The sequence below is a fragment of the Platalea leucorodia genome, assembly GCF_965183815.1.
Source record: "Platalea leucorodia genome assembly, chromosome: 20".
In the NCBI taxonomy this organism is placed as follows: Eukaryota; Metazoa; Chordata; class Aves; order Pelecaniformes; family Threskiornithidae; genus Platalea; species Platalea leucorodia.
This window is the reverse complement of record NC_138842.1, coordinates 1,951,852-1,973,922: the sequence shown is the minus strand read 5'-3', so window position 1 is coordinate 1,973,922 and position 22,071 is coordinate 1,951,852. Positions and strand designations below refer to the sequence as shown.

Here is a 22,071-nt window from a genome sequence, read left to right as displayed (position 1 = left end):
ACCCTCTGCTGCCTGGGCTTTGAGAAACAGGGCGAGCCACCTCAAGGGGCTTGGAACAGGCTTGGTTTATCTTTGCAGAGGCTGAAGGACCGGCCGGTTGGATGGGGGAGAGGAGGGGGAACCACTCTCCAAGTCCCAGCAGCGTCCTCGGTTGCTCAAGGCCACCAGAGGTTGGTTATGTTCGTGGTTTTTTGCCACACTCTTTGCTTCCCCTTCCCTCTGCCTCGCCCCAAGCTAGGGTGATGTTTCTCCTCCAAACCGCCCCGTCCCTTACTCTCTCCCCCCAAAAAAACTGCTGGAGGAAACGCGCGGGCCACCACCAGAACCAGCAGCGCATTTCAAGCAGGGCCGGGCGAGGAAATCAGAGCCAGGGGCTCACATCTGGGGCCAGCTCGGAGCCACTCTCGCCGGCCCCAGCCGCTCCCCCCGCACTCCCCGGCGCCTGGCAGCCCCGGGCGGAGCGGAGCCCCGGGGGCAGGAGCTGTCACTGCCTTTCCGCCGAGCCAGGCAGGTCCCCGGGGCCCCTCCGCGGGGCAGGAAGGCGACTGGCCCCGCACCGCCCGGCCAAGCGGGCTACGAGCGGGTCGGCCGGCTCCCTGCCGGGCTGCGAAGCCCCCCCCTCCCCCGAGCACCGGGGGAAGCGAAGGGGAGAGCCCCGACAGGCAACGGCGGCGGCGGCGAGAGCGGCCGCTCCGGGGCAGAGGGACGGAGCCGGACCCCAGCGCCCGCGCCCCTTCCCAGAGCCCCCCCGGCTGGAAGGGTCCCCCAGCCCCGCCTGCCCCCCTTACCTTAATAGTGCCGTCCATCTAGAATAACTTCCAGCCGGTACCAGCAATATTCCACACATTGACCCGGTTTAGCCTGCAACCGAAGCCTCCTGAAGTTTTTTTATCCTTCTCTCTCTTTTCGCTTTTCTCCCTGCCCTTCCAGCGGTTTTGCTTTTCTCTCTGTATCCCCTCTCCTCCTCTTTCCCTCTCCCTCCCTCCCTCTCTCTCCGTCTCTCTCTTTTTTTAACTTTGGTTGTTGCAGCAGAGCGAAAAAGAGACAGTTAACCGGATGAAACGTTTTTTTCTGCTAATTTTGGGAAGTGAAGTCACTCGAGGAGGAAACTTTCGTCTCTCCGCTGGTCCTGCCTTCTTGATGAAAATATATATATTTTACATACAGGATATTTGCTCCATTTAGATAAGAAGGGGCAGAACAATAGCTACCTCTGTCAGCTCTTGTTTGTCGCTAGGGCAGCCAGTCCGACGCAGACCTTGCCTTGCACCCCCGACCGTATTAGCGAGCGCCGTGTGTCATCCCACAGTTTAGTTTAACATGTTTTTTGCAATTTTTTTTTTTTCTTTTGGCTGGAGCGGCTTTAGCCTGACTCACTGAATTTCCGTCTCTTCCCACAGATTTTTTTATTAATGCGTTTTCCAGTCACAGGCAAAAATTAAGGGGGGAAAACCGTAAATACAATTCGGTCGCGGCAAGCAGAGAGAGAAAATAAAAGTCTGGCGATTAAAACGTATTTAAAACATACTTCAGCCCCTCTCCTTCGCGCCTCCCAGCAAGGAGCGTGAGATGAGGGTCCGGTCCCTGCCAGAATAAGTGCAATAATGCAAGACAGACAAACGACTCCAGCAATTAAACACAGGCTGGAAATGGGGCTGCAGGAAAGCCGAGGCTCTTTTCCACTTTCACCCCTTCCCTTCACTCCCAGTCATCGCCAGGGCTGGGATACCGGGCTCTGAAGCAAAAATACTGAGGTGGATAGAAGTCCATTCATTTCACTTCAGGGGCTGGGAGTACTTTCCCTCCTCTCACAGTGCCAGTTTCTCGCTAAGCTGTTAAAACCCCACTCAGACGGGGGGAAAAACCCCACTTTATAAGCTAAAAATGACAAAAACATAAAATAATTGTCAGATCGGCTGAACTTTCCGTTCCCGGATGCCGTGTCAGAATGGGCACTGCAAAAACCCAGCCACCACCCTTTAAATCTCATTTTAGACCTGGCGAGCCCCTGACGTGCAATTTCTCTCTTTCATTCAAACGGGAGTGATCACCAGAAAAGAAACGCGTTTTCCTTTTTCCGGGAAAGGCTGAAACCCTCCAAAGGACCCGAGGAAAGGAGACAATACCCGCCTGTCCAGCTCACCCCCTCCACTTCCCCCCCCCCCCCCCCTTTGCAAAAATAACAAGCAGCTAACAGCGGAACACATCATGCAACACTTTGGGCGTCCTTTATTCCCCACTTCTGCAAACTGCTGCAGCCCGAGGAATAGAGCAGAGGGTGGAATAAAAAGGAGGGTGAAGCCAAGAAAGAAAAGTGTCAAGGCAGGAGGACACTCCTGCACGTCAGATCTCTCGGTGGAGAGGATTACCTTGTCCAGTGCCGGTTGTGTCCAGTCTTTTTGTTTCCCCCCGTCTTTAGTCCAACCACGGGGAGGGGAGGGGAGGGGGGGAAAGCAAAACTATATCCAAAGTTATTCTGCACCCGCCCCTTCCAAAAGGGAAATGCAATAATGCCACTAGTGTTTCTACTCGGCTGCGGCAGAGATGCCTTATTAATACTTTATTTCTCCGAGACCGAAGCTGGCAGGAGAGAGCTGTAGATCCCCCTTGCCCCTCCCTCCCCTCCCTCCCCCCTCCTCCGAAATTAGCTTCATCAATTCAGCTACAATTTTTTAGTTCGGTTGCAGAGACGGGACTGAACGTGACCAGACCTGGAGGTTTTGGCTTGCTGCTTGCCAGCGATTGAGGCCGTCTGCAGCCAGGAGGTGAAGCGGGGAAGGGGGGGAGCAGAGGGGACAGCCCGGCCGCCTTCCCTCTCCCCAAACCCCCCCGTCCTCCCCCTGTCTGCTTTACAATCCAGGGGTCTGCGCTGGGGTCCCCGGAGAGCAGCACATCTGGATGCTGCTAGCGGGGTCAGGTCCCCCCTTGCCTAGGGCCACAAGAACTGGAGTTCAATTAAAAGAAATCACGGTTAACCCTTTGCTTTCCTCATTACTCTTTCTTTTTCCCTGCCCTCCCCTCCCCAAAATACTCTTTTCTCCACTCCCCCCGTCAGCGTTACCACATGGCAGGCTGCAGCCACCAGAAAAGCAAGAGGTGAAAGGGAAGAGTGAAACGCATCCTTTCAAAACCCAAATGGTTTCCTCTCTAGACAACACTCTCTACCAGCCCCGAAAAACAACGGGGGTGGGGGGTGAGGGAGAGGACAGGCTGAGGATCTTAACCGCGAAAGGAAGGGGAAAAAAATACCCTGGAAGGAGCCTCTGTCATCCACGGACCTCACAGAGCATTTTGGTTTGAGGCTGCGTGACCGACAGGTCTTGGACGGGCTGGCGGTGGGGGAGAGCCGGGGAGCCGAGGGCGGCAGGGAGAAACCACCCGAAAACGTGCCCAGCCTACGGGAGAGGAGCCCAGCGTTTGCGAAACGCCCTTTCCCCATCTCCGGGCTGAAGAGACAACCAAGTCCGGCAGCCGCAGCGGATCCCCCGTGTTCCCAAAGGCTGGAAGATGCCAAACAGACCCCCCTCCGTCCCACCTCGAGATATTTTAGGAGCCCAGCTCTGCATTTTATTGCCAGACGGGCACCACGACCCCCAGGGGCTTATTTTGCATGTCTGAGGATGACTCGAAACGAAGCTTGTTCGGGTCACTTGTTAGATCGGGTCCATCAGAGATGTTCCGTGCTTTACCTCTCGTGTTTGGTCTAAAATAAGATTTGCGAAAAGTCCAAGAGATAAGGTAATGAGCGAAGCTGTTAAACATTATAACAGACAAGCTGAACAATCTAGTATTTTCCTCCCAATAATGTAACAATAGAACCTTTGCTTCATCTTTTCCTTTTTTTCCTCCCCCCTAAAAAAAAAAACAAAAAAAACCAAAAAAAACCACAACCAAAAAAAAACCCCAAACAACAAAACAACAAAAACCACCCTTCAAGTTATCTCAAACTTTTTGGAAAAGGCTGGAATATTCATAAACTCCGTGCGCCAAGCTCTGAATCATCCTAGGTGATTGTTCAGTGACTTTGGGTGTTTAACTGTTTGGGAGGAAGGGAGCAAAGACAGGCAGGGGAAAGCAAAGCCCTCGCCGGGCACGGTGCTGATCAATGTGCGCAACTTTTTATCTGATGCTCAGCTTTTGGATGCATATGTATATACAGTAAAGGAATTATGATCTGTTTAATGTGGTTACCACCAGACATCTGGAAAACCATTTGATCTTGGCAACCACGGAAGATTTCAAATGCTTACATTGGGGCAGGCTGGTAGAAATCCGTTACTCCTCAATTATTATTTTTTTTTTTTTCACTCCGCTTATGAATGAAACGAAATTCTCGACCCAAGTGTTTAATTAGTTCAATATTAATCTCAAGCGCTTGGCGTGTCCACACCTCCTCTCTTCGTCCTTATAATTGGGTTTCACCGCCTGCAGCCTCACACCGAGAAGGTGAAAACGCCGCTTTTGGCGTGATCCGGTGGAATTAATAAGGACAGGCTGGGGGGAATTTGGCCCAGGACCGTTGCACGTCCAGCACCAAAGGAGTTAACCCCTCGGTGTAGTTCAATGCCAGTCCTTCGCGGGACTACATAACCTCAAAGATATGGATTTTCTGTCTGTAATTCACGCGGGATTAGTGGTCATCACTTCATAATTAAAACCGTCTAGTTATTCTATAGGAATAAACATAATGGAAACCTTCCCGGGCCTCAGTTGCAGGTTAGAAGGATTCCTTTCGGAGGATGGGAGAGGGCTTTGGCTTATTTCATCCTCTCTTACCCGAAGAGCATCCTCTGAGCTCTCGTTAAGCCCCAGTCTGAGACTGTCACTTTGAACTAACGCCGTGAAGAGGGGAGGAGAGCCCCAGAAAGCAGCAGCCACCCCCTGACTTTGTCACTAGAAAGTGGCTCATTTCCCACTAACTGCCCATTAACTGGGACAGGGTCCTCTCTTTTTTTTAGCTAGCCTTCTCTATACGTGTATTTACATACCTTGTGCTAGGTATGCTGTGTGCCTCTGCTACATATATATACAACTTCCTATACAGAGTGTCCTCTGTAAACGTATTTACAACATTTGCCATCATTCTTTGCCCGGAGCTGTACTTGCAGAAGGCCAGGGTTTATTCTGCTCCAGTCTTTACTGGAGGGCAAATCTCCACCAACTTCAGCGAATGTTTAAAATTTCCGGGTCTGAGTTTCCTCTGGCACCGACTCGGTTGCAGAATGAAAAACGCAACGTGTTTTGTTTATTTTCTAAACCCACATTCTTACAAGCAAAAAGCCCAAACTACAGCCTTGGGATTTGATCCCCAGAAACGAATCCCAATTCTAAACTAAACTAATTGGGCAAACCTCTGCTTTTCAGCTACAGCAATAAAAAGGAATCAGCAGCGTTTTCCAGCCCCACAAGTGAAGGATCGGGTCCCTCCTACCTCCAGGTCTACAGGAACAGCCCATGGGATTTGGGAACTTGAAGCCGGAAAGTTATTCACTGCTAATCGCTACTAAGTAAAACATAATGTCTTAAAAGTGGGGTGGAGAAGATGCAGTAGCTTTGAAGCTGCATCGCAATTAGGCGAAGAGCGGGGTAAGCAGTGTCCTGGCTGGTTTTATTTGAGCTCCATGTCCCAATAAAACAGCCCCCGCCCTCCCTTCCTCCCCCATCCCGCAATTATTGAAAAGCTAAGGCACAAAAAAACAAAAATACCGAAGGCCAAAAAAACAGGCTGCAGTGCACTAGCTCCAAACGTCTGGCCCCTCGCTTGAGGCCATAATTAATTTGAGATTTATTTTTATTGGAGAACCCAGTCTCGTCTGACCTTAGCCAAACAAGACTTCAGCTAGACCCTTGATGCGCTTGAATGGAACAGAATATTTCTCTCTAACTTCTCTTCAGGCGCCCGTGCCTGCTTTGAATTTGTTCCCTCAGACTTCATATATTTGGAGATTTGCAGGAAAGATTTAAAGCATTTTTCCCCCTCAGCATTCACTTTCTTTCTCTTCCCTTTTTGCTCCCCTTTCCCTCCACACCTCCTTTCTAAACACAGGGCTGGGAGGGCAGAGGAAAGGCTGGAATACAAAATTCCCTGGATCCAGCATATTGGTGGGGGGCGTTTTTCTGTAAATTGTGAAAGAATGGAGCCATTCGAAGGTCGCAGAGTTGGGGAGGGGGTTGGTTGCTTGAATGCTGCTGTCTAAAGGCGGGAGTCACCTTTGTGCATGTTCATCCCTTGTGCCCGAGAGCCTGCTTTATTTTAGAAAGCTCCAACATGCTACATTTCCAGGAGAGAAACAACGTTTCTCCCACCTTCTCCACCTAAATTCAAACCTTCAAGGTAAAGGTGGGGGGAAAAACTTCAGCCCTTCCCCACGCAGTGCTGGGGTTGAGCACGGAAAAAAAAAGTCAGGAGGGATTCGCCGGACACCGGGAAATGAAAAGGGATTTTTCTATTTAAAATAGAGAGGGAGGTGCAAACAAGAACTAAATCCTTAAGTACCAAGTTGTCATAAGGCATTAATCAGCCACTTGCTAAAGTCTAACAACTTAGCAGCGTTTCTGCCTCAAGAAGCGAGCGTCAAAAAAAGGAGAACGGTTCGGTATATACGTAGATGAATCACCACGAAGTGTGAGAATGACGTAAGAGCTCACGGCAGCTTCTGCCCACTCTGCCCCTGCCGACAAAGCTACCGCAATTCCCACCTTCGCTGGAGGTGCCTGGTCCCATCCTCCCGAGCCTGGCTGGGAGGAACTGATATTCTGCGGGACGCCAGGAATTGCAAAAAAAAAAAAAAAAAAAGGGGGGGGGGGGGGGGAGAAAGAGGCAGAAACGGATAATGCGCTAGAGGATGCTCTCAGCAGGAATAATACTGCTGGGAAAAACCAGTCCATGGAGGCTTTGATTTTCCCTTTTCTAGCTGTTCTTAAGAGAGTGGTGCGGGTTTCTGCCTGCTCCGCACAGCCGCGTTTCCAGCATCCGCGCGTCCCTGCGCACCTGCGGGGTGACCGGTCCCCTGCAGCGCCTTCCCCTCGCTTGGCTCATCAGGCGCCGTCTCCCCGGCGAGACTTCTGGTGTCAAAAAGATGAAATAACGGGATATTCTTTCCTTGCAACCTGGCCCCGAGCAGCCTCTCGCTGCTACTGTTCAGCGGGAAAGATAACGTGTCCGTGTCAGCGTCTGTCAGTAGCCTTGGTATTGCCCACTCCAAAGAAAATCTCATTTTAAAAAAAAAAAAAAATCAAACCCCTCTCTCTCTTTAGGGATTCTGTAAACTTTCCAGGCAGAGTGAAAGCGAGAACAAACCAAATATTGTTTCCAGCCACCCAGACTATTTTGCCTCCATGAATATGCTTCTTTGTGCGGTACCACAAACGTTATGGCTGCATGAAATCCATTTTTAAAGCCAGAAGTCCCGTGCTTGCACGGTGGCTCCTCCCTGGAGGAAAGTCCGTCTTGGTGCCCTTCGTTCAAAGCTCTGGGCTGGAGACCATTTTCCGCACAAGCTCGCAAAGGGGAGCACGCAGTTGCTTTGTGGGTGTTCCCCCACACTCCCCGGGGGGTCGGAGCGGGGAGCAAGCACCCTGCCTCCCCCGAGAACTCCGGCTCTGCGCCGGTCCAAGGCGTCCCAGCGCGTTACCTGAGCTGCTTCTGGGGAGCTGCCTTAAATATCCCTCCCTCGGGAGACTATTTTAAATATCAGCCCCAGGGGCGGCGGGGGAAAGGAGGGGAAAAGCAGAGGATACCAGCAGAGGATGCCAGGATACCGCTTCTGTGCGATGGGGAGCATTTACCGCCCGCTCCTTTGACTTCTTCTGCCCAGGCCAAGGGGCTTTACCCAGCGGGTCTTGCCTCAGGCTGGCAGGGCTGGTACCTGGAAAAGGGGCTCCAGGAGAAGGGAGGGAGGTTCACCCCGGCCCCGGGATGCTCGGCAGAGCCCCGGGAGCTTCAGGCGCTTCCCTGGGGAGGGCAGGGCAGGTTTACAAGCTGGGGAACCGAAAGCAGAAGCAATGACTTTCTCTGTGCGAGGAGAGGAGTGATGGAAGAGGAGATAAGCGTTTGGATGTTGCCGAAGGGCACAAGAAAAGCGCGGGTGAATAACACATCCCCAAAATTATTCTTGTACCGCCTTTACACACATATTAAACCACAAACTGGCAGTGCAGAAGGGGAGCGAAGACTGCTGTGGCCCAGAGTAGCTTGTGGCAGCGGTAATAACTAAAAATTCAGTATTCAGGGGTCACGTTGCTTTGCTTATAGCCCTACTTCTTTCCATATCCCTACAGTCAGGATTCCAGTGCTGTCTTTTAAAATTTAATCTCCCAATTATATGACATGTTTCATTCTCTGAAGTCAAATACTCATGTTTAGATGAGATTAGCGCCCTCTGATATACTGTAAATTATTAAGTACTTGCAGATCAGTAAGTCCCATAGTGGTACGAGGGATAGAAATTCTTTATGAGTTACGTAGAACCAGTAAGGATCAAAATTATTTTTTTATATTTATGATTTCCTACCCCTCTATCGCATTAAGGCCCATACAAGAAGTGTGTACGAGAGAAGAGCGGGTAGTCCTGTCATGAGGTTATACGGGATCTTTTAACAGTGCTTTAGATACAGATCCATATGCCCTATGTCGTTGTGATGTAAATCAAGGTTACAACACCGAGAAGCTGAACTTTGCCAGTATGACTCAACATAAACCATCCTTGGTAAAACAAACCATTTTAAAAATTAAATCCTCCTCTTCCTCCTCCAGCCCTTTTGCATTTTGAAAGCCATGGCAAGAAAACCATGCTACTTTGGCTACTTTGTACCCCAGGGGTATGACAGCGAATTTGTTCCTCCTGGGAGCTCCTGTGGAGCACCCTGCTAGTAACCCCCTCTCGGTTACAACACACAGAGACGAGGCATTTTTCTGCACAAGGCATAGAACGAACATAAACCTTATATACCTGACGCGTTTGTTGAAGAGGATTTCTAGAAGGCATTAGGATCAATATCTTACTTTTTCTGCTGTGTCATGGGGGTACCATACACATCATCAGCTGAGATTCCATGAAAGTAATAAATAAAATACTGCTCCCTCCCACAAGACAATCAAATAAGTTTTTCTGGAGAAGGAATGACACGAAAGAAAACAATAATTAAAAAAAAGACCTGGGAAGAGAGAGTAATTGGAACTCAACCTCCTGCTTTTCAAACTTTTTGCTCACCACAGCTTGGGAAGTCCTCAAAAATAGTGTGAGGAAGCAGGAAAGAGAAGGCAGGTGCTGTCTAAATCCAACCAGTGCTTTGTTCTCACACAGCACTTTCATCTATACTTTAAAGACGGAGAAATGGAGGAACCGAGAGTTGAAGTGTCTTGCTCAGGAGCACCAAGCCCACCCCAGCAGGGCTTGGATCTGTACCCACCTTTCCTGACTATTTGCCTAGATCATTAGTCAATCCCACCTCTTCTACAAACAAGTTAGTCACAGTCAGAATCTCTCTGCTGGCCCTGGGTGCACTGGAGTCGGTGGAAACTGTCACTGAACTCACAGGGCCAGAGACTGACCTAACCTGTGTGTTTAAGGCTCTGATCCTCCTGACTTTAAACATGTTCCTACTTTTGAGAAGGGCCTGGCTAAAATAAATGAGCTACCCATTTTGCACCACTGAGCTGCCCAACTTACAACTTTTAAGAGTCAATGGGAGATATTTCCTTTGTCTTCAGAGGACTTTGGATCAGTCCTAACAGACTTCTGTCAAATTCCTGGTGAGTTTAAGCACAGGAACAAGTCATTTCCCCAATGACATTGGTGTGAATGAAGCTTTACAGACAAAATACCAAAGACAAGGTCCTTGCCTAAAATAACGGCAGCTGATGATAAAGCGTTGTAATAAAAGGCAGAGAGTTCAGCATCACACAGCTCAGTTATCCCTCCACTGCTGAAACGCGGGATATAAGTCCAGCCTGAGGAGCTCTTCCTGGTGGATAAAACACATGCTTATGTGAAGAGAACTTTGTCCAAGCACTTTGCCTGCAGGATTGTACTTAATGAGAAGGCTATTCCGACACAGTTACGGACAGACTCACTCAATCCTGCTGGAATGTTAAATTATTTAGGCCTGGATCTTGGTTCCACTTAATTCAAAAGGAATTTTGCTACTAACTGGAGCGGCAGCTGGATCTAGCCTCACAACAAAAGGCAATGATACCATAATATAGGATGTCAAAGGGCCTTCATCTCTTCATTGTAAACAGAACACATCTCGGATCATTTCCACATACAGGAACTCCAAAGAGAAATGAATGCTAAAGCTGGGCACCGACTGCGTAACATGTTTCTTTACTTGAACTTTGAGTGAATTTGCTTTCGTGAGACTTGAATTTCGTTTGTTTTCCACAGAGTTTCTATTCTTCCAGAATCTGGTCCAAAGCTATACGAATTTAATAAGCAAAATTAAATCACCGACATTCCCTGAAAGACTGAGCTACGAGCGCTATTTTGGGGTATATCAACTGAATGTGGAACCTTGACCATTCCCAGTCAGATTTGCTCTAGAAACCTGGTCCAGAGAGTCACGCAAGTTCACCCAATCAGGGAATACAAGTAATGCCACATGACCTGGGAGTCATCCCACCAACCTTGCAATTCAAATACTAATACTCCTAACAAAGTGTCCGCAAAATGAGCCATAGCCTAGGGACTATATACAGAAAACATTCAGTGAATCATTTCCAATAACGTGTATGCACATGAAAATCACAATTGGCACATGGATCATTGACTAAGGGGGGGGGGGGGGAGAGCGAGACAAAATTCCTGTAATAAATTATTCATTACAAATTATCCACCCAGCTCTAGTTAACACCCTTCTGTGTTTCTTCAGCCTGGGAGAGGAGAGGCTTGTGTTTTAGATTTTCCCTAAGTGCTGTTGCATGCACGGTTTGCCTTAAACGTGTAACCCAGATGTCCTAGGCTTGGTTTATTTACATTCTTGGGAACTGTTGTGGAAAAAAAAACTATATGATGTCAAATATGATATAGTACTCAATTGAGTTATAAAGGGACAAGGCTGTGCCAACTCTTCTTTGGTATTCTTTTTAATCTTATGAAATAGAAAGAGGCAGAAGCGGCCCATCAAAATACATTCTAAGATCCATTTTTTTTACTTAAAAAAAGAGATACACAAACAACTATTTAGAGTGCAAGATCTAGTAGTATCTGGCATTAGCCATTAACAGTAAAACCAACTGAAATCAGTTTCCCTACTAAATTGTATGGAAGCATTGCTCAAGAAAAAACATAAGTAACACTGCGAAAGAAATCCCAGTATTATATAGCATTGCCTGGTGTGACAATCTATTTCTTCAGTAACTGAAAGAGATGTTTCGGTTTAACTCATTAAATATTTTTTCCCCTCTAAATCCATTTTGAAATGTACCTTGCAAAAAACATAACTTCACATATCATCTTGCATATTGAATTCAGTAGCTGGCGCAGCAGAGAAGTAGAGGGATATTAAATGAAATTTAGCTCTGGTTCAAGACCAAATGGTATCTAGGAAATCAGAAAATTGGAAGCCAATTTAAGAAACCACTATGATACAACACTGGTAGCACACCACCACTATCATATTGGTTTCAGAGCAACAAACCACTACTATAATGTAATTCAGGACACTCTCACTATACTACTAGTTATAGTATAACGCAGCAAACCAAGCATCAATGCATTATAAAAGACAAGACCGCTTTAACACATTGTTGGTCCCTGACGATATAACTTTCGACTCAATCCTGCATACTTCCAGAACGATAACTATGATACTTGAGACTCTAACCCCTCTCCCACCAGAGGTAGAGGGATTTTTTTCCTGCTAAATTTGGTGAGAACAGGAACAAGATTTTCAGCTAATACAAATGACTGTGAATTTTGGAGGATTGTAATTTTTGACATTACCTGTTTAAAGATGCTGTCATGTCTTACCTTGACGTAAGACGAAGTGTCTGGTACAGTCTGAAACATCCTTACTTGTTTAATAGATATATTCAAAGGTCCTAAAATTGACCTGAAATTAAAAAAAAAAAAAATCATATATATGTATATAGAAAAGTAAAGAAACAAAGCATTGTTTAAAAAGTAAGATTAGTAGTAAAATGTAAAGAGAAGTGATCATGCATTTAAGTGTACCCTTTAAAGGACACAGAAGAATGTCCACCACAGTAATTAAAAGTCAAGTAATAGACAGGACTTCATAAAGCAGGGTTTTATTTCTATACTTTAACAACAGTTTGGTTTTGCTTTTGGATTCCGCCCCCCCAGGAAAAGAGCCTTCTTCACTTTTGACCAGAGCAGAAGGAAATGTTTGACATTTGATTAACTGAATTTCTTAGCCAACAATTAAAAGCCAGCTGAAATACTCATGTTTTCATGTCGAGACTAGTTAACCCTATTGACTTGTATCCAAGGGTTTCACTTGGCTAAATGAAGGGCAGTTGCCTTTCGTGGCTCATTGAAACCATTCCGAGCCATTAGCCTGCCGTCCTCTATTGATTTAAAGAACCTTTCTCACCAATAATAATTAAACAATAAATTAAAAATGAAAATCGCGAACGGAAGTATCATTCCAAATAGCAATAAAAAACGCCAGGGTTGTCAATCTCAGCCCTTCTATTTCAGATAGTGCCGTTACTCGGTCAAACATAGCGGTGCTTTATCACAGGCTTGCATCAGTGCAGTGCATCTGTTTTTCTGTACTTCTAAGACTTGATGATCTCCTGACGAACAGGCTTTTTTGCCTCTCCCCCCTCCCCAAGTCATCACTACAGAGATGCAGAGATTAACAACGATCGTGAAAAACGTAATGGTGTGTGGGAAAATAAATCTTCAGTCACTAAAATATCCGACAACTATTTTTTCTACCCGCTCCTCTCGGGATCTTTAGTCCCCTTGGAAAGCGCCAGAAAGCTATTACCTTACTGTAATTAGTGCATCGTTAAGAAACACCACCCCGCCCCGTCCCGCTTGCTGCTATTCTGGCTGTCCCGTTTTCCCGGGCTGGGAAGGGAAAAGTCAGAAATTTACCCAGAAATTACTAACAAAAATTCATACTGCAGGATCAGGGATATGCATAAAGAGTTGCGCACAAGCGGTCAATACTCCTGGGTTGTTGGTTTTTTCCCCGCAAGCTCTTCAAGAAAAGCTGTGGGGTCCTAACTTTGCAGCTAGTTCAGTTTGCACCCATCTAATCCAAGCCAGACACCGCTGGTTAATCACCAAATATCCTCCGTTTGATAAATGAAGAAGCCCGCGCCTCGCCGGAGCTGTCTGCTCCCTGATCTGCCCCCCCGCGCTGCCACCCCGCCGGTGGAAGCGCGGTGAAGGGGTCCGCAGCCGCCCTCAGCCCCCTTCCTCGCCCCCAGCAATGCCAAACGGCCAGGGAAACACCTCCGTGCCCGCAAAGCCAGCGCCGCTGGCTTGCTTTGAAACATCTGCTGGTTTAAAAAAAAAAAAAAAAAAAAAAAAAAAAGAAGAAAAATAGAGAAAGCAAGCAAAAAACCCCACAGCCCAACCACCCTGGAAAATAAAAGTTCGCTATCTGCACGTAACCTCCCCTTTTATTGATTTTTAAAGCATTTATTACGCGGCCAGCTGGCACAGAAGGGCAACTGATTATAAAATCGACAATGTGTTTCTGATAAGTACAATTCTTTTTTTCTGTCGTCCTCCCTCCTAACACATTCCAGTTTCTTTTGCTTCTGAACTTGCAACGGGGGGTGGGGGTAGACAAAGTTGAGGGACAAGGTAATTTTGCTTAGCCAGTAAATTTTCTAGGGTCAAGGATTCACATATCAGTTTCCCCTGCTCCCCTCTTTACCCCTAATTAGCGCCCCCCCTCCCCCGCTTACCTCCCTCTTATAATTACGCGTGTTCATATAAATAAATACATCTGCATATTTGGATCCAGTCTCCAGAAGTCTGCTGCGGATTATTCATCAATCGTATTGCCCTGCCAGCGTCAGTCGCAATATAAAAGGGCCTCTCAAACTCCTTTTAGATTCGCCTCTTGCTTATTCTTATTACTATTATTTAAATGACTCACCTTTTATACCCTTTCCCCTCAACCAGTGGCAGACCAGTTTGTAAAGATCCAGGTTGAGACCAAAAATAAAACTCCCCACCAGTTCTGGATTACTACCCTGCCGCTGCAGTTTTGCAAAGAGGAGAGATTAAACTTGTTAGATCCAAAGCAGCGCTGAAGTTAAAATTCCCAGCCCATCCAGACAGGCTGCATCAACCAGGCATTTCCTCAGGGGGCTTCTGTAATGCTCGCAGCTCCAGGACGTGCTTTCCTTTCCCTCTCTTCTATGCCCTCTACTTTTCATTTGATTTCCGTTTTCCCCCTTATCAATATTTCAGCTCTTCCCTCAGATTAATCATGGCTATGTGACATCTTCGCCCAATGAGCCCGCCTGGCGCTACTCGCAACTTTAAAGAACCCAAAAAAAAAAAAAAAAAAAAAAAAAAAAGAAAAAAGAAAAAAATTCACAACTTTCTTAAAAAAATATTGCTGAGGAGTCAAGCCGAAAAGAGACGCTGAGTGGAGCTCAAGTGCTACTTTAAATCCCCTTTTTAAATAAGGAAGTTTCAAATATCCGTTTTTAAATCATCGTTCCTTACTTTGAGCTTTTTTTCCTGACTCTTACCTTGAAAATAGTTAACCCATTTCCCCCTGAAGCAGAACTGAAAATATGACAGACGACGCTGCAGATGCACACGGCTGGAAAAGGGAGATGAAATCGTCTCGAAACTATTCTCTCTACTGGATCAAGAATTCAGCCTTTCTCTCTGGAAGCCGAAACCTCCAGATACTTTCAGCTATTTAATAATACCCTCTGAAATCGTAGCGCATTTAGGGAGGGAAAGGAAACACATCTTCAATTCAGGGATTTTTTTTTCCCCAACGGGGTCACGTTTCTGGTACCTATTGTCATCTCAGAAGGGTTCGCAGATAATATTTTGCACTAACCTGGGGAAGAAACTTCCAGGGATTTTAGTACGACATCAATTTTAAATGTAACCCTCAGAAGGGTTACCAAAACTATTTGGAAAATGTCCTTCCACTCTCTATTCTCTTTCTCTCCTTCCCGGCTTTGCCCCAAATTCCAACATATTGAAACATTTTTCTCCTTAATAAGAGGAACATATAAAGTGAAGGGGTGAAAGGGCAACTTGGGAGCCGTGCCTAGAGCTCCGCACACAATTTACTCTCTGGTAGACGAGGCGTTTAGCATTCCTCCCAATTTCCAAGGAAAACAGACTCAGACTAGTACCCAGTGACCAGGGACCTCGCCAGAGCCACTTTTTAATATAGAAATTCTTCGGATTCTTTGTTATTATTATAATTGTTGTTGTTTGTGTTAAGAGAAACAGTTTCCTAGGCAAGGTAAAGCGACCGGGATTTTAGGGAGAAGATAACTTCCGATGGAAGGCAAAGTCAAAGCGACAGGAGGGACTTGCGAGGTGCGTAGGAGAGAAAGGGGATCGAAAAAAATAATCAGAGTTGTCATTTTTTAAACGGCTTTGAAAAAAATCGCGTGCATCGGGGTTTAAAATGCCGTTCGCAAGCCTTAATCTCATTATTCGGTGGGGATGTGAACAACTCTTTCTGCACACTCACAACCGAGCTAGCTAGTGGCCGAATCAGATCACATTTCAAAGTCATTTTTCATTCTTTTCTCACGTTTCCACGTGTGAATTACACAGAACACGTAGCTGAAGAGGAACCCTGAGGGCTGACTATTGTGTAAACAAGACCCTCTTCCTCTTATTTTCGTTGAGGAGCAGCTAACAGGCGTTTGCATCTCTCCCCCGTGCGTTTTCCCCGCGAGTTTCCTTGATTTTGTAAGCAAACGTGCCCAAAATCTCAGCCTAGCTCCGACAAGGACCACTGAGCACACGCACCCAAGAAGCTGCAATGAAATAAACTTTAAAGGTTGGCGATAACAAAAACTTAGGACGTAAAGCACTTAAAAGTTCAGGGGGAACGCTTGCCCTGAATCCTGAGCTGGGTTTGCTACCCCTTGTAATCAAACCCCACAGTCGAATCGAGAAACCCATGTGGCTAGTTGCAGTCATCTTGGGAGCTTTACTAGCCCAAAAGAAAATTGCTGGCAAATTGGAAACAGCTGTAGCATTGGAGACAAAAAAAAAAAAAAAAAAAAAAAAAAAAAATCACACATACTCCTGAGCAGGGAAAGTTACAGAAGTTTTGTTTACACAAATAGCAGACGTGACATTTCCAGTTTTCATCAACAAGCCGTAGGTGACTTGTATGTAAGCAACATTTCAACATTCATCACTGGCAGCGATTTTTTAAAGGTGCCTATGAAATCTCTCCCTCTCGCACATAGGCGCTTCCAGTTCGCTCCTGTGGCAGCTGCTCTCGCCTGTGCCTATGCCCCCTTTAACAGGGTGCTAGCAACACAAACAGTGACATAAAACCCACAAAGAATTTTATCCAAGGTGGGGGGGGGGAACCTGACAAGTGCTCGATTCTCATAAGCCTGTCGGACAATTGCTAGAACAAATGAAACGGTGGAAAAGCTCGGAGTCCTGCAAAATGTGCTCTTTTCATGTTTTCTATTTATTAGATACGTTAAGAGAAAACAGACTCATATAAGTCCCAAATGTAGGCAGAGTATTAAAAGAGGCATGTGTATGCTCCAGCAATTACAGCTGAATTTGATTAAAAACGTCATGAGGACTGCAAAAGCAGGAGTTACCTGATACACTAACCCTGAGGTTGCTTTAGGATGAATTATAACACAATTCATTTTATTTTAATAGGTCACTATAAGATTAACTGTTTAAGGATGGAGCTGTGCTATAAATGTTTACATCAAACCAGAAATAAGCAAGCTTTACTTTCTGGTTGTTTAGAAATAATGTTTATTACATTTTAAAATTCCTCAACATGTTAATTAGAAATAAGGGGAAAGTATGTGAAGTCAAAAGGAGTTCTAGTGCTTGACATGTAACCACACACACACTTCTGTGCTTCAGTTTCTCTTTCCTAGGAGGAAAATGTGATGATTTTTAACTGGCCATCATCATTTCCACATGCTATGGGAAAATAATGACAACAACGTTTTTTCCTCCTGCTCCTCTCACGGTCTTGGTCCAAAATTTGAAGGTGTTTTGTAGCCTGGGCCCATGGTCAAGAAGACCAGCCAAAGCCTGGGGTGATGGCTCTGTCTATTAGCCCAGTGAAATCAGCCACCACGACAGCCAAATTTCTGTGTTTGGGAGGGAGAAAGCTTGAAGACCCATCTGTGACCGAGGGGCAAAATCTCACAGGCATCAGGACTTCAACACACCTTCCCGCTTTCTGTTCCCAAAGCAGGGACGGTGTCTTTGAACTTGCTTTAGCCGGTACAAACCTATCTCACAGTTAGGTCCAAGAAATTGAATAAAAATAGCTTCATAAATTTCCCCCTCGAGAAAAAAAAAGGTGAAACAGAGAACTACCATGGAGGGATGTTCATCTGATTTTTCATCTGGTGTACTGCTGGGGAGTTTTTGAATGAGATAAGAACCCCTCTGTGGCTGCAGATTTTTTTTTCCCTGTGCTATCTTTAAGTAACATCTAATCCAATAGGTACCCGTGCATGGCTGGAACTCTAAGGAGCGGTTGAATTTAATTATCATTAGTCGTAATAGTACCATATTGCTGAAATTAAAATATTAATTCTATAGGAAACTCCTACCTGTTAAAATTTATTTTCATTTAGAATTTACAAGAAGGACAAATTTAGAATTTTAGCATGAAAAGAATTTCTGTAATGTTTACTTCAAGGAAAACTGAAGTGATCATCTCAAAAAGGTTTCACTCAGAGCAATCAGAAAGACCCATTTCAGCGAAGACAGGCTGTTTCATTTTCACTAGTCAATGTAGCTAAAAGCACTTTGATAAATTACACTGAAAATCAGCAAAACCGCTACAAATGTTTTTGGGAAAAACATTTCAGCTTTGCTAAATCACTCTCTACCACGAAAAACACCTTTGAAATAGAATATGTTTCACCCTGGTCTAATATTAATGATGAATGTGATTAGTATGTTAAAATAAATAATCATAAATTATTGATAAAATCATTATCACAACAAAAGAAAAGCTTTAGTTACAGAGATAAAATGAGGGGATAGGAAAAAGGAATTGCCATAATTGTTAGATTCTGTATTATTCTTGAAAAGGGAATGTTAGGTGAAGGTTCATGTATGTCCCAGGAATTATAAATTCTGCTTAAAGGGAACAAGAATCTTTCACTTTTGCTGAACTGTCTGGATTTGAGGACACCTTGCTGTTCAGACTATTTATTTTGACTAGTGTTTATTGTGAAGTTAGGAAAAGTGTGGGGTTTGTTTTTGTTTTTAAAGACATGATCGCTTACAAAACATTGAAGTTTCCGCTCCCCGTTGTTTATAAACATTTAAGGAAATTATTTACTGTCCATAGGATTTCATGTAACTCTTTTGTTAAACCAGTTTTGGTTTGTGACTGGACTCGTGTTTCTCAGTTCATGTGTTTTGTTTTTCTTTAGTTTTCTTACTAGACTTTAGGGATATCCTCCTGCAGCTTAGGTTAGGCAGAATATAAATATTATAATGAAAGACATTTCCTGACCCAAATACAGTTTAACAGACAAAAGGGCAGGAAGGAAAGTTTAAGGACAGGGTGGTAAGACCTTAGGCCCCACAAGAGCATCTTGGTGGCAGAAGCGGGACAGAAATCATTGCAAACCTTTACACCATGCAAACTCTGATCCTCCTGAGTGGTCCCCAGCAGCCTTTGCATGGACCCTCTGCTCTCCTGGGACCTCACTACTGTAGATGTGTGCTTGGTGATGCCTTTTTTACTGGCATTTTTGTGTTTGGTCCCTTCAATGTTCGTTTGGTGACAAAATACCTGCCAGCCATGCCACACCTTGCAGCTGCACATGCAGAGACTTACCTGAGCAGCCATGGCCACTGGTGACATGACTGTCACCCATTCTGAGGTCCTTGAATTAAGACAGGTCACGCTGAGGTCCCCTTCGTGGCAGAGACGCCTGAGGTGAATGCCTCAGCCATGGGCAGTGCCTGTGGCCTCCTTTCCTTTGTGCACCTGGGAGGTCTTCGAGCTTCCTGAGGGGGCGAGGAGACCTGCTAGCAGAGGCACAGCCGTTGAGGGGAGAGGGGGTCTGTGCTGTAGGGGACCCTGCAACCCTTGGGGGGGTGAGGGGAGAGGGAACGGGGCCATGAGGGGGTGGCCCTGCAGCCCTCTCCACACCACACAAAATGGCGGAACGTGTTGTGAGGCGCAGCCCGCCCTGTCAGTCTCAGCCAGTCAGGGGAGAGCGGCCCCCTGTGATTGGCTGTTCATCCCCAGAGGGCGGGTCAAGGGCCACGGGCAGCCAATGGGAGGCGCGGGGCACCTCACACCTGTCCACAGGGGCAGTGAAGTTGCTGTCGTGCCGCCCCCCTCAGCCGCCATGGCGGCTGTGGCACTCAGCGCATTCCTCCCCAAAACCCTGTCTTGCTCCCTCTTTTGCCCCCCCCTTTTTTGGAAGAGGGTCCCTCTTCTGCACCTTTTTTCACCCTATATGTCTACTGTGCCCCTCTAAGTAAATAATACTAATATTTATCATCCCAAATGAGCCCCTACCACTCTCTTTCACTTTCACACACCAGCATAAACACCTGCCTAGCTGATGCTGACTAGAAAAATAGAAGAAAAAAGTAAAAGAAATTAAAAGCAAGCCTCTTCCTCTGGCAGAGTTTTGCCTCTTAAGAAAAGAGAAGTAGCAGTGACCCCAAGTTCACTGCAAGATTCACTGTTACTTTGCTTTTTTGTCATCGATTTTACATGAGGCACCTCTTTTAGAAGAGAAGATTGAAATCTTTTTTGAAATGCAAAATTCTAGGATGCCCTTGTCTCCTGCACAGCTCCCCCTCCTTGTATAGTCCAGCTCCACAGCTTGATCTCTTTGTGTCTGCTCGCTCTGGGGTTTCTTCTTTGCTTTTTTTAAGCAAAACCCTAAATTCTTGCACCGTGCTGATGGGAACCTGCAGCTCCCTTAGAGCCTCCCCGGCCATTTTGAGCTCCTGGAGTAGCTGCTTCTCGGGAGAGACCAGGCAGCCTGTGAAGACACACCTGGAGCCCTAAAGGGCCTCCATCTGCTCTGGTGTCCACAGAAAAACAAACAAGCAAGCAAACATGTCAATTATTTCTTTCCAGAGGTTAATTTCTTGAAAACATCTCACCTTGTATTTGAGCCGGTGTGGATGGTAAAGGAGGTGAGCAGGAGGGAAGAGAGCAAGAAGGAAGCTGGCTCCACCAAAAGGCAACGTAAACAGCTGAACGCATGAAAAGGGGAAAAAAAAAAAGCAAACGGAGGTGAATTAAAGAAAAATAAATGGCTAAAACAGGAGCTTGATGCGATTCCAAGTGTTTTGACATGGAAGCATGTTTCCCATTCCACTTCTCTGCAGAAAAGGTTTCTCTTCGAATTAGATGAACCATAAAATAAAAAGGAAATTTAGAACAACACTGTAAAATGGTGTTTTACAGCCGTTTCCACAAAAGGCTTTCCCTTGAAGAGATCTTATACCTCGGCCCTTGTCTACGCACTATCATCAGACAGCTTGGACTATACCAGTCAAATTAAAGCATTTCAGTGCCCGCTCCTCCGAGCGAGGCTGCAGCCTTTTCGGTATAAAGGTGCTTTATGCGAGAATAACTATTCCCATATGGAAAGGAGCGATGATTTGGGAAATCTCTCTGGTTAATATTATGAAGTGCTTGCTGTGAGCGTTTGCTGTATCTTGAAATGGCTCAATGTCAGGGCATATCCCTGTTGGCTGATGGGGCCTCCGGGACATCCCTACCAGAATAGAGACAGCCGAAAGTACTGAGCTCAACAGACTTTATTTTGACCAGCGTTTTATGGGCCAAAGAGATTGTCTTGGACAAGAAGAAAGTAATGTTCCCTATGCAAGGAAAGGAAATGGGAGGAATGCAGATTTGCCTCAGACAACAAAAGTGTGGAGGGGATGAAACAGGGATTTGAAGGGGATTCACAGGGAAAGCGTGTGGGCGAAAGGGGAATCTGTGCGAAGGAGAAGGGAAGGCTCGGTTTCCTTTTGTGTGGATGATGGAGAGCACTTGAGGAACATGCTCAGAGGTGCCCGGACGAGGGGCACTGCCTGGAGTATTGGTTAATCTCTAGTGGCCTGAGCACACGAACCCTGGGGTGTTGGAGCTCACTGCTGAAGCTGGATGTGTGCTAGGACTGTGACAACAAGCAGAGAACAGAAGATGCTGGAGCAAGTGAACTACGGAATAACTGCATCCAAATGAAAGGCTGTACCAGTACCTGAGAAAACAAACAAACAAACAAACAAATGAGAATAATGTTAACTCAGTTAGCTAAACCAGTACAAAATCTGTGGTGGTCCAGTCTTCTGCAGCGGATGGCTGTTGGAAATCAATGTCACTATGGTCTCCATAAGGCTCTCTTTCCGCTCAGTAGCTAAGATGTGAAAGGTATGTCATAAATTACAGATTTTAAGGTAAAACCAGACCATCTCTCCTGAAGGACATGGTTTGTGAAATTTTTCCAGTTTAGAAACAGCCCTCAGAGCATGAAGATTTCTTCCAGTTGGGCTTTCAGAGAAAGAGTATACAACCTCACTTTTTCATTCCACAGCCATGCTTAGAGACAGTTTTTTGAGATGTCTAGAACAATATGAATTACTGTTCTCTGATATAACTAGCCCAGATATTTTTGTCTTTGAAATACATTACAGATGAAGCCTGCACACTTTTCCAGTTACTATTGCAAACCTTGTCCACATGAGGATAAAAGGTGATTATAAAAATATCCTAGTGACCATGTGAACAGCTACTACCTCGTCCTGTTGGTACTGAGCCACATTGCTCTAGGTGGCATATGAACAAAGACCAGATGATGCTTCGGGCCCCAGAGAGCTTCTAGATTTACACAACACATTATAAAACCCTGTAGTGTGATAGACTGACCCG

General features: G+C 45.8%; 1 protein-coding gene across 3 annotated transcripts in view; it reads right to left on the bottom strand.

Moving 5' to 3' along the window:
- FLI1 (Fli-1 proto-oncogene, ETS transcription factor) overlaps window positions 1-14,426 on the bottom strand; it is an 89,029-nt gene extending 74,603 nt beyond the window's left edge. Inside the window, exons 1-2 of one of the 3 annotated variants that reach the window (XM_082330754.1) lie at window positions 14,089-14,426; window positions 11,946-12,054 (exon numbers count right to left, since the gene is read on the bottom strand). In XM_082330754.1, coding sequence (XP_082186880.1) covers window positions 11,946-12,011 — 66 coding nt within the window. In that variant the 5' untranslated portion in view covers window positions 12,012-12,054; window positions 14,089-14,426. Of the gene's footprint in view, window positions 1-788; window positions 1,012-11,945; window positions 12,055-14,088 lie in introns of those variants that run through there. The other 2 variants (XM_082330755.1, XM_082330756.1) reach the window with 2 other exon arrangements.
- Between the last annotated feature and the right edge of the window lie 7,645 nt (window positions 14,427-22,071).